Here is a 12444-nt window from a genome sequence, read left to right on the forward strand (position 1 = left end):
AGATCCACCATCGGTTGGGTTCATACTACTCTTTGATTTTAGGTGAACTAGAACTCACAACATAGTGGGAAAATTTCCCCTCGAACCCTGCCAGGGTTCAAGTTTGGTCACGTTGGGTATATGTGCTGTTTGATCTAGGTCCATCATCAGTTGGGTTCACAGCGTCATCTGAGTATAGGTCAACTACAATTCCCAAAATGGTGAGGCAATTCTTCTCAAACCCCACCAGTCTTCAAAGTTGGTGATAATGCGTCTGCATACAAGGTTTGGTCCAGATCCATCATTGGTGGGATTCAAAGTGCTCTCAAGATGCAAGTAAACTATAACTCCCAAAATCCAGGGTCACCCCCCCCCCAAAAAAAAACCCTCCAGTATTTTCTGTCGGTCATGTGGGGTCTGTGTGCACAGTTTGATCCAGATCTATCATCCGTGGGAGTCACAGGGCTCTCTGGAAGTGGAAGCCATCTTGGAAATCGTATACAAATGTAGATATAAACATACAACCTTTTATTAGATAGATAATAAAATTATTTTAATATTGTATTTAAATTAATTTATTAAATTATTATTATTATTTGATAGTGCAAATGCATCCTGATTGCATTCATCCTGCTTTTCCTGGCTTCAATGTGTTTGTTTTGTGAGTTTGAGCCATGTAGTTTGTAAAACATTGATTCCCCCCTCGCCCATGTAAACACGCCCCCATTTTTATGTATTTAGTGAAACATGTGAGTTGCTTCAAAGCTGGGCAATAGTGGATCTGACGGGGCGGAGTTAAGTGTACTGGAGCTGAAGGACCTCTGGAGTTTGACGTCCAGCTGTCAGTGCTGCATAGATAGGGCCGCACCTTTTCTGGGCTGCACTGGATGCTTGCTCCACCTTAAACCGTGACTCCCCTTTTCTGGGCGGTGGATTCCCGGTGCCTCTGGTCCCTCCCTGTGAGGTTTAGGGCTGTGGAGGCCTATAAAAGCCAAAGCATCCCATCCTGAAGGGAATACAGTTTGTCTGGAGCTGATTTCCCAGGTAAGCAAGGACAGAGAATGAGAGAGGGCGGGCGAGGGGGGGGGTGTGTGCTTTGCCATTTGAGTCGCCTCGAGGGGATAAGACAGGTTACAAATACAGTTTATTATTATTATTATTATTATTACTTTTACACGGCTATATAAAATCCATATTATCTTATTTGAACTGGATTATCTGGCAATGTAGGCTCAGATAATCCAGTTCAAAGCAGGTAAGTGCATTTTCTGCTTTGATAATCTGGATTTTATGGCAGTGTAGAAGGGGCCTGGGGCAGCTGCTTAATGATGCAGCTGACCCCATTTGCAAGTAGCCCCTATTTGATGGGATTTGAAATCATCATGAAGCCATTTCTCTACCTTTCCTTACCACTGCTGATGGAATATGAAGCAAAGGAGGAGCCTGGGGGTTGCATCTACACTGTAGAAGTAACATAGTGCCCTTCCACATATATCCCAGAATATCAAGGCAGAAAATCCCACAATATCTGCTTTGAACTAGAGGCCCTTCCACACAGCCCTATATCCCAGAATATCAAGGCAGAAAATCCCACATTATCTGAGTGTGGACTCAAGATAACCCAGTTCAAAGCAGATATTGTGGGATTTTCTGCCTTGATATTCTGGGATATCAGGCTGTGTGGAAGGGCCCTTAAATAACCCAGTTTAAAGCAGATATTGTGGGATTTTTTGCCTTGATATTCTGGGATATAGGGCTGTGCGGAAGGGCCCTTAAATAACCCAGTTTAAAGCAGATATTGTGGGATTTTTTGCCTTGATATTCTGGGATATAGGGCTGTGTCGAAGGGCCCTCAGATATAACCCAGTTCAAAGCAGATATTGTGGGATTTTCTGCCTTGATATTCTGGGATATAGGGCCGTGTGGAAGGGCCCAGGCGTGTTCTACCTTAGGCAAGCCCTTCTGAAGGTCCACGGCCTCAGCCCAAAGCTCCTTGCATGTAATATCCCGGCAGCAGGGAAGGGAGAGCCATAATCGCGCCCGTTTTTCGCTCAGTTCCTCCGCCTCGGAAAAGACGGAGAGAGAGAGAAGAGCGCTGGTTGGCTGCTTCTGCTGTCGCTCAAGTTGGACAAGGAGGCGGGGAGAGCAGGGAAGGGCGCTGGTTGGTTGCTTTCGCTACCGTTCGGTACCTCAGCTCGCCTCCTCGAAGAATGGAAGCATTCTGATAGGAGGCAAGGCTACTTCCGCCTAGGAAAGTGGCCAGAAGAGAAGCGCTCTGACTGGCTGTTTCTGCTGTCGCTTCCGCTGTCATTCCATTATTCAGCCCGCCCAGTGACAGGCAGCTATCTGGTCCAATCATTGAGTTGGAAGGAGCGCCCGGTGACGCAATGGGTTAAACCCCTGACTGAAGACCGATAGGCCGCAGGTTCGAATCTGGGGAGAGGCGGATGAGCTCCCTCTATCAGCTCCAGCTCCTCATGCGGGGACATGAGAGAAGCCTCCCACAAGGATGATAAAAACATCAAATCATCCGGGCGTCCCCTGGGCAACGTCCTTGCAGACGGCCAATTCTTTCACACCAGAAGCGACTTGCAGTTTCTCACGACAAAAAAAAATTGAGTTGAAAGAGACCTCGTGGGCCATCCAGTCCAACCCCTTGCCAAGAAGCAGGAAAATCGCATTCAAATCACCACCTACAGATGGCCATCCAGCCTCTGTTTAAACGCCTCCAAAGAAGGTGCTTCCACACTCCAGGGCAGAGAGTTCCACTGCTGAACAGCTCTCACAGTCAGGAAGTTCTTCCTCATGTTCAGGTGGGATCTCCTTGGTTCTTGTCACATGACGGCTCCACTACAAGAAGCAGTGCCTGAACATCAAGCAAAAAGTGGGTGCTAGAAACAATATCATACGAAAGCTGACTGGCACAACCTGGGGATCACAACCAGACACAGTGAAGACATCTGCCCTTGCGCTGTGCTACTCTGCTGCTGAGTATGCATGCCCAGTGTGGAACACATCTCACCACACTAAAACAGTAGATGTGGCTCTTAATGAGACATGCCGCATTATCACGGGGTGTCTGCGCCCCACACCACTGGAGAAATTACACTGCTTAGCCGGTATCGCACCACCTGACATCCGCCGGGAAATAGCAGCCAAGACAGTGACATCTCCAGCCTTGTTTCATCCCTTGTTTGGGCATCAGCCAGCATGTCAACGACTTAAATCAAGAAATAGTTTTCTAAGATCTACAGAGAAATTTGCTGGAACACCCCAGCAAGCGAGAATCCAAAAGTGGCAGGCTCAAACCCAGAACCTCAATCAATGGCTGATACCAAATGAGAGACTCCCCCCTGGGCACACAGAAGACTGGGCGGCTTGGAAGGCGCTGAACAGACTGCGCTCTGGCACCATGAGATGCAGAGCCAACCTCAAGAAATGGGGCTACAAAGTGGAATCCACGACATGCAAGTGTGGAGAAGAGCAAACCACTGACCACCTGCTGCAATGCAACCTGAGCCCTGCCACATGCACCATGGAGGACCTTCTCGCAGCAACACCAGAGGCACTCCAATCAACTACCAAGCTTGCAAACTCTGTTTTGTCTGTTTGTTAAAAAATTGTTTAAAATGTAATACAATTGTCTGGTTGATACTGACACCATAAATAAATAAAATAAGTGGTGAACTGAAGTTTTCAGATTGACATTTGGTTTGTAGCATATTTTTCAGAGCCACAAACCTGATTTGAATATGAATAAACAAAAACATTTTAAAACAGTGGATCTGGTTCCAGGTTTATTTAGAGCAGCCACATTGCTTTCATTTATTCAATGTGTAACTTGCCCATTAAGAGCACATAAACACTTTTTCTTTTACAAATTAGAAAAAAATGTACAAATGATATAAAAGTCTTCTTTCATTACAGGTTCTGTTGAAGATTTGGCTAACTTTGAGAGTTGTGGAAAACGTTTTGTGATTGGTTCAAACATGCGGTTTCTCCAAATGGACACCTTTGGCTAAAAGTTGTCTAAAGCATTGTTCTGGTGGGTATAAACTTTAATTCTTTTATTAACAATTCAATTTAAAGGTAATCAGTGTCTCTGTTTTTAGTGGATTGTGTTAGATATTGAGCAGGAATCAACAGAAGATAGAGAATTGACGCCCTCAAGGATTCCCATATCCATGTGGACTTCTCAATTCTGGGGCTCTTTCTCAGGCCAAAAGAATATGCATGTATTAATAAATAAATGAATACATGAAATGAGTGTGTATCTTACATTTGATGGTGCCTTAGAATATTAAAAAGTGGCATTTCACCATTCCTCTCAAAATGCAGTCTATTCTTGGTCCTCCTCTCTCTGCCTCTAACTGGCCCTATCTGAATTATTAACAGCCAAGGCTATGGTTTTATAGCCTTTTCGCCCCTTAGATCCACCCCTCATAGCATTCCAAAGCCATGTTAGATAGACATCTCTCTCTTAGAGAACTGGAGTGGTATTACTTATAGATGCTATGGCATAGAGATAGGAGAGTATCTGTTCAAGTACTAATGGAGCATAAATACTCACTGCACAAATACTTCCATAAAAAGCAACAACAATGGACTGCAACAATGTTTGAGTAGAATGTCTTTGATATATAATTGTTCAAATCTGGAAATGGACTGAAGCACTGGTGACCAAGGAATGGACAATCACTTTGGCTGAGTGAATGGATCACCACTGTTGTTACGGGTTAAAGGAAAAACCAATGGAAGATATTTTTGAAAGCTTGGGATTTACTTGTGCACTGTTTCAGCAATAAGAAACCTAATGTTCCAATATTCCAGTTGGTAGGATCTGCTATGATAGTACTATATATTTGTGTGTGTGTTCATTTTAATATATATATATATTAATTACAGTTAGGATTGGTGGATCATAGCCCTACTGTGCTTTCATTATGTCTTTCCCCCTCTTCTTTATAGCTCTGACTTTTTCATTATTATTATTATTATTATTATTATTATTATTATTATTGTCGAAGGCTTTCATGGCTGGAATCACTAGGTTCTTGTGGGTTTTTTTCGGGCTATAGAGCCATGTTCTAGAGGCATTTCTCCTGACGTTTCGCCTGCATCTATGGCAAGCATCCTCAGAGGTTGTGAGGTCAAAAGACCTCACAACCTCTGAGGATGCTTGCCATAGATGCAGGCGAAACGTCAGGAGAAATGCCTCTAGAACATGGCTCTATAGCCCGAAAAAACCCACAAGAACCTATTATTATTATTATTATTATTATTATTATTATTATTATTTATACCTTGCTTTTTTGTTTCCATCCTAAATATCTCAGTGTCACCTTAGATCGAACACTAGCATATAGAAAACACTGCTTGAACACCAAGCGCAAAGAAGCTGCATGCAATAACATCTTGCAGGAACTTACTGGCAGCGCATGGGGTGCAGACCCAAAATTAGTAAGAACATCAGCTCTAGCCTTGTCTTACTCAACTGCCGAGTATGCCTGCCCTGTTTGGCATAAGTCTGCCCATGCAAAGCAGGTGAACATAGCATTGAATGAAACATGCAGAATAATCACAGGATGTCTTAAACCTACACCTGTTGATAAACTTTACAAGCTAGTTAGCATTCTCCCTCCCCCCCCCCCCCCCCCCGATGTGCAATGGGAAGTTGCTGCTAAATGTGAGAGAAATAAGGTTGAACACTGTGAAAGCCACCCACTACATGGCTACCAGCCTCCTCCCAGTAGACTCAAATCAAGGAAAAACTTTATAAGAACTACCACTTCTCTTGGCGTCCCTCCAGCAACAGCAAGGGTATCCCTCTGGGTAGCTAAACCAGGAAACCCCAACTGGATGCCCACTCCACCCCCCACCCCCCCTGCCACAAGGGTCTTCCTCCAGGGGGAAAACCAAGAATGGGCAACTTTGGAAGTCCCTGAACAGACTCAGAAGTGGAGTGGGCAGATCAAAAGGCAACCTGGCAAAATGGCATGATCTAAAATAATCCCACACCTTGTGTGATTGTGGAACAGAATAGACAACTGTGTATCTGTATCCTTGTCCATTGTGCCCTCATGTACAAAGGAGGAATTGTTGGAGGCTACAGACAATGCCATTGCTGTTGCCTGTTTTTGGTCAAAAGATATTTAGCCGCCTGTACACCTTCTATTTTTGTCAGTTTTATACTAATTTATGCAATGCTTTCAATACGAAATAAATAAATAACCTTGCTGTTTCTCTCCACAAGGAGACTCAAAGTGGCTTATTGACTGTAACTTGATTTAAAAAATAAATACAAAACAGCAGAAAATGAGCTCTAGTAATAAATGTACACCCTTATACCCTATCCCAACAGTATATGTGCAACAACCTTAGTATACCGTGTCAAAGAAGAGTGATCTGACCCTGCCATCTAAAAGAACCAGAAGAGGAATTCAGGTTTTTACAGGACCTTTTAACCAACCAGGTATATATACATTAATTCAGCATTAAATTGGGATGACAGGATCTAACTTTCTATAAAAGTAATTTTATTTTTCTGGACCAGTGACCATGTTGGCTGAGGGCTTCTGAGTATTGCAGTCCCCAAAGTAGTTATTCTTCTACATGATAGGTTAAAATAGTGGATTTTGGAGGATGGGGTGTAAAATTAGACTGGTTTTGCTACCTTCTCAAGTAGAAACCGAAAAGGATGGATCCATGTGGCTGTAACAGAAGGCTCTCCATGCTACAAAGTTATTGCCCTATAATTCCATTTTAACTACCATAGTAACATTCTGTCGAATCCTGGGATTTGCAGTTATGGAGAGCTACTTAGAATTATTTTCCAGAATGCCCTGATACCTAGAATCATAGAACTGGAAGAGACCCCAAAGGCCATCCAGTCCAACCCCATTCTGCCATGCAGGAAAACATAAAGCACTCCTGACAGCCATCTAGGCTCTGCTTAAAAACCTCAGAAGAAGGAAACTCCACCACATCCCGAGGAAGCAGCATAGGGTCTTCCTAATATTTAGGTAGAATCTCAGGAGTGTCTTCCTAATATTTAGGTAGAATCTCTTTTCTTGCCATTTGAATCCATTGCTCTGTGTCCTAGACTTAAGAGCAGCAGAAAACAAGCTTGCTTGCTTCTCAATCTGACATCTTTTCAAATAAACAAACATCTTACTCATCTCTTCTCCAAGCTAAACATACCCATCACCCGAACAGTGGATCTACACAGAAGAATTAATGCAGTTTGTAAGAACTTTAACTCCCATGGCTCAAAACAGTGGAATCCTGTAGCTGTAGTTCAATGAGACACCAACAATCTTTTGCAGAGTAGGCTAAAGACCTTGTAAAACTATAACCCCCTGGATTCCATAGCATTGAAGTGTAACGGTTAAATTGGTGTCAAACTGCATTAATTTTTCAGGGAATATGCACCCTAAGCAGTTTCTCACGAGGCTTGCATTCTGGTTACATTTCTCTGGACACATTCCAGCTTGTCAATATTTTTCAATATACCTCATCCTAAGGTTCCACAAGGTGTTGCCATATGTATTTAGCATGGAAATATAGTGCTATAAACATGTAATGAGAAAGGGCCCAATATCAGACCACACTCAAAAACTACATCAAGTGTAACTGGAAAGAAACATTAACACCAAAGTAGGAGTGGTGCATGACTGTGCAGTAATATTGCTGTGAAATTATACATAAATGAATATAAATTGTTCCCCTGCAGAGGTCATTGACGGTAAACATCTTTCTAAAAGATAAAAAGAGTAATAAGCTGAGGAGAAAAGAATGATGGACAGTGAGGATCCCCAAGAAGCTGAGGCAAACAATGTGACGCATAGCAAAGGAAACTGTGGGAATGGATCAAAGACTGCAGACCAGATGGCACAGGGCAATGGAGACTGTGAAAATGGACTAGCATTATCAGAGATAATGGGAATTCTAAATGGGAAAATGAATGAAGAATCTGGTAAGCCAGCATTTCTGCCTAATGAGAAAAGAGTATTGAGGTTGGGCCTAGAATAAATGCTTTATTTATTTATTTATTTATTTATTTATTTATTTATTTATTATAATTTATTCAGCCCAAGAGCTGAAGAAAAATTGGAAGCAATATGGGTTTTATCGTCTGAGGAGTAGGAAAATGTCGTCTCCAGGTTGCCTCAGTACTCAAGCCTTTCTTGAACTCCCTTACATCCCAAGTTTTCTTTTAAAATATATGAAAGTGATGAAAAATACAGCAGATTGTGTTGTTTCTTCTCCATCACCCCCCCCCCCCCCCAATGTTTTTAACTGATAAGGAATGGCCATTTTTTGATTGAACAGTAAAGAAAGAAGTCATGTCACATCTGTTCTGAGTCACTTGTCACAAGGTGGTATTATCACCTTTTCAGTATACCTCATCCTAAGATTCCACAGGATGTTGCCACTAAAGGATTGTACAGGACCCAAAACTGCTTCCCAGTCCAAGGGCCATTGTTGATCCTTATTCTTCATGGTTCTGTTAGTGACATACCACACATACTTGCGTGTAAAAAGATCTCACATATTTGTTGAGAGCAGGTTTTGGACCTGACATTAAGGATTGTAATATGACTTGTGGAAAGGTCTGTGGATCCATATGTGGTGCTTGTTTTCAGATACTGAGGAATCTGCATGGCACATGTGTCTGTATTCACAGCCAGTTTATTGTCACGATATTTCATGCAGCGATTCACAGTAGTTACGCACTTTACTGTGGGAATGTACACTCAATGTGTATTTCTCTTTCTCTTAGATGGAGGATGGAAAGCCAAATGGAGCAAGTTCTGCACTGTACCTGTGATTTGTTCGCTTGTTGTCAGCAGTATTATTATTGTCGTCTTTAGTGAGTTCTCAATGTATTTCTTAGCAATTTTGTTTGATTACCATCTGTCTGTCATAGTTCTGTTTTTGGAATGTTTTGGTTTGCTGTATTTTTTTGATACTAAGATATAGTATCAAAAAATGTAGTGCGCACACTAATTTCAGCAATACTATCAGGAATATATATATATATATATATATACACACACACACACACACACGTACATACACACACACACATACATATACATATACATTCACAGGTGGACTCTGTGTATGTGTGTGTGAGAGCATCTGCAATTCTAAGGCACAACCTGCTTTGAGAGATGCTTATATGAGGGGAAAATGCATCTTAGAATTGGAGAAAAATACAGGACTTTGTTTCCCCATGTATGCGTGTGTGCATGTCTTCAGATTGCTTCTTAACTTATGGTGATCGCACTAATTTCAAAAGGTTTTCATAGACAAGGAGTACTCAAAGGTGGTACGACTGGGGACATTTCCTTGGAAAATGCCTATTTCTCTATATTTGCTTAACTAAAGGTAAGAGATCGCATTTGCAGACAAGTCACGTGTGCAGTTTTACAATTGCTTGTACTTATTCAATCTACTCATTCCTTTCCCCAGCTGGCCTGACTTCTGGTCTCTGAACTCATTTCAGAAAGGGACTGACATAGGCTCCATTTACACTGCCATATAATCTAGATTATAAAATCAGATAAACTGGATTTTATATGTCAGTGTAGAAGGGGCCACACAGGGAAAGACAGAAGTGTACTTCCCTCCTCTTTCTACCTGCCAGCTCTACCCTGTCAACACTGACTAAGATTCTACACTGCTTTTGTAGCCTTTTCTCTCTCACTCCCTTTAGTCACCACCACTATCTTATTCAGACTGAGGGAGGCTGTACTACACAATCAGATGCTATGGCATTTCAGTGTTTTTCCTGTTGTCCTGGAAGGAAAGACCAACCAAGATGGAAAGTTAATTGCATGCAGGCATTTAACTGAACACATCTCACTTTACAAACCACTGTAGAAGCTAAGATCTTCTGAGGAGGCCCTGCTCTTGGTGTTGCCACCATCACAGGTGCGTTTGGCGGGTACGAGAGACAGGGCCTTCTCAGTGATTGCCCCCTGGTTATGGAACTACCTTCCTGGCAATATTAGATCAGCCCCTTCCCTCCTGTTCTTCAGAAGGATGGTGAAGACCTGGTTGGGGGACCAAGCCTTTGGGGCAGTGCAATGAGGCAAAATGGTGTCCTGAGATGGTTTTAAAGCAACTTTAAATCCAAATATAAGTGATTTTAATGTTTGTATATCTTTATGGTTTTATGTCCCGGCATTGAATGTTTCTGTATATATGTTGTGCTCCACCCAGAGTCCCCTACGGGGTGAGAAGGGCAGAATATAAATGTTTAAAATAAATAAATAATGTGCACCATTCTAAAAATATGAATTGCTGGCACAGAAAATCTCCACATAAGCACAAAAGGGTGAGAGTGAAGTTAGCTTCTGGTGCATCCCAGCTAAGAGTTGATCCTTGAAACTGGAATTAATCTCAGAGGAGAAGTTCCAGTTGGACTTAAGAGAAATGGTTATGGCGAAGAGAAGCTTTCAAAGTGCAGATATTTTGACTGATGATATGATACCCATCAATATCATGAACTTAAAATCCTGCTTTTGAACGCCAGATCCGTCAATGGAAAGACTTCTGTCATTCAGGACTTGATCCTGGATGAGGCGGCGGATCTGGCATGCATCACCGAGACATGGCTGGATGAGTTGGGGGGTTAACCTTACCCAGCTCTGCCCACCAGGTTTTGGTGTGCACCAGCAGGCTGGGTCCGGGGGCGGGGAGATGGGGTTGCAGTGATCTTTTGGCAGTCCATCGCCCTGATCAGATGCACTGTTCCAAATCTTCAAGGTTCGAGTGTGTCTACTTGGGTAACCCGAGACAGCCTGGGGATCCTGCTGGTGTACTGTCCACCCCATGACCCGGCAGTTTCCCTGCCTGAGTTAGCAGACATGGTCTCAAATTTGGCCTTGGCCTCCTAACAATTCATCGCTTACATTTGAAGCTCAGGCATTGGCGGTGGCCGGAAGGGCTTTCGCACAATTAAGACTCGTGCGCCATCTGCGACCATATCTCGTGAAGTCAGATCTGGACAGGGTGGTCCATGCCTTAGTCACCTCCAAATTGGATTACTGTAATGCACTCTATGTGGGGCTGCCCTTGAAAACGGCCCGAAAATTTCAATTGGTACAACAGGCGGCAGCCAGGTTACTAACTGGTGCTTCTTACAGAGAGTGGTCAACCCTCCTGTTTAAGGAGCTCCATTGGCTACCGTTCATCTTCGAGTCCCAATTCAAGGTACAGGTTCTTACCTATAAAACTCTAAACGGTTTGGGACCCGCCTACCTTCCTGACCATATCTCCCTCCATAAACCATCTTGAACTCTTTGATCCTCTTGGGAGGCCCTCCTTTCGCCCTTGCCAGTTTCTCAGGCTCGCCTTGTGAGTACAAGGGAGAGAGCCTTCTCCTCTGTGGCCCCCAGACTCTGGAACTCACTGCCCAGAGAGATTAGGAAAGCTCCTACTTTAGAAACCTTTAAAAAGAGTCTCGAGTCCCCGTTGTGGGAGGTGGTGGCGGGGTATAAATAAAGATGATGATGATTATTATTGTTATTATATTCAGTGTCAATTGAAGTTTTCAAGGGCAGGGACACAGAAAGCACATTTTGTTATATTAAATTTGAAAGTCTCTGTGTACAAAGGCAACTAGGAGGAAATTAATCTTCCCCAGATATGGTCACAGATATGGCCTTGGTTGAAAAATGGCACTTCTAGCCCTTGACACTCTCTCTGCCTGCTCAGATAGCACCAAATCCTTAGTTCCTCCAATTCCAAACATGTTTCTCCAAAAATCAGTCCAATCAATAAAGTAAGACTTACTAAATTGAGCCCAGGGGCTGAATTACAATTTGGGACAGCTCTTGTTGTGTGTGTGTTGCACACCAAGACTGTCATGGGGTGGGGTGCAAACAAAGCAAAGTAGATGGGGTCAGGAGTAGTTCTAATCAGATCTCAAGCCTGCAAAACAGAGCCTAATTCAATGCCAAAGTTTTGTGACCTTTAAATACTCGCTTATTTGTAAAAATAAGAAGTGGAAGTAGGCCCGAGGTTCATTGCCCCTTAATTAAATTCATATTATTCAGGTTCATTGCCCCTTAACTAAATTCAGACCTGAGGATGCTTGCCATAGATGCAGGCGAAATGTCAGGAGAGAATGTCTCTAGACAAGGGGTCCTCAGACTTTTTAAACAGGGGGCCAGTTCACTGTCCCTCAGACCGCTGGAGGGCCGGACTAAATCCCACCAATTATGCATCTAGAGCAAACTTGCCCAACATAACGAATTATAAGTTCTGATGGAGTTTTTCGGGGTTAACCTGGCATGATGTGAGTTGTAGTTCACCCACAACCTTATGCATTTTGTACAATTAAAAAAATTGACTTTTTCAAATAACCCGGGCAATGCTGGTTAGCCAAGCTTGTTTTAAAAATAAAAATAAAAGTGAATACTGATAAAATTATTTTATTTATTTATTTATTTC

At 42.8% G+C, this 12444-nt stretch overlaps 1 protein-coding gene across 3 annotated transcripts in view; it reads left to right on the top strand.

Moving 5' to 3' along the window:
* Positions 1-12444, top strand: part of LOC132765132 (C-type lectin domain family 2 member B-like) — a 35804-nt gene that overhangs the window by 14774 nt on the left and 8586 nt on the right. The window contains exons 1-5 of one of the 3 annotated variants that reach the window (XM_067463376.1): positions 947-1023; positions 3907-4024; positions 6341-6451; positions 7712-7954; positions 8762-8851. In XM_067463376.1, coding sequence (XP_067319477.1) covers positions 7774-7954; positions 8762-8851 — 271 coding nt within the window. In that variant the 5' untranslated portion in view covers positions 947-1023; positions 3907-4024; positions 6341-6451; positions 7712-7773. Of the gene's footprint in view, positions 1-946; positions 1024-3906; positions 4025-6340; positions 6452-7711; positions 7955-8761; positions 8852-12444 lie in introns of those variants that run through there. The other 2 variants (XM_067463375.1, XM_067463377.1) reach the window with 2 other exon arrangements.

Source organism: Anolis sagrei, chromosome 2 (assembly GCF_037176765.1).
Source record: "Anolis sagrei isolate rAnoSag1 chromosome 2, rAnoSag1.mat, whole genome shotgun sequence".
In the NCBI taxonomy this organism is placed as follows: domain Eukaryota; kingdom Metazoa; phylum Chordata; class Lepidosauria; order Squamata; family Dactyloidae; genus Anolis; species Anolis sagrei.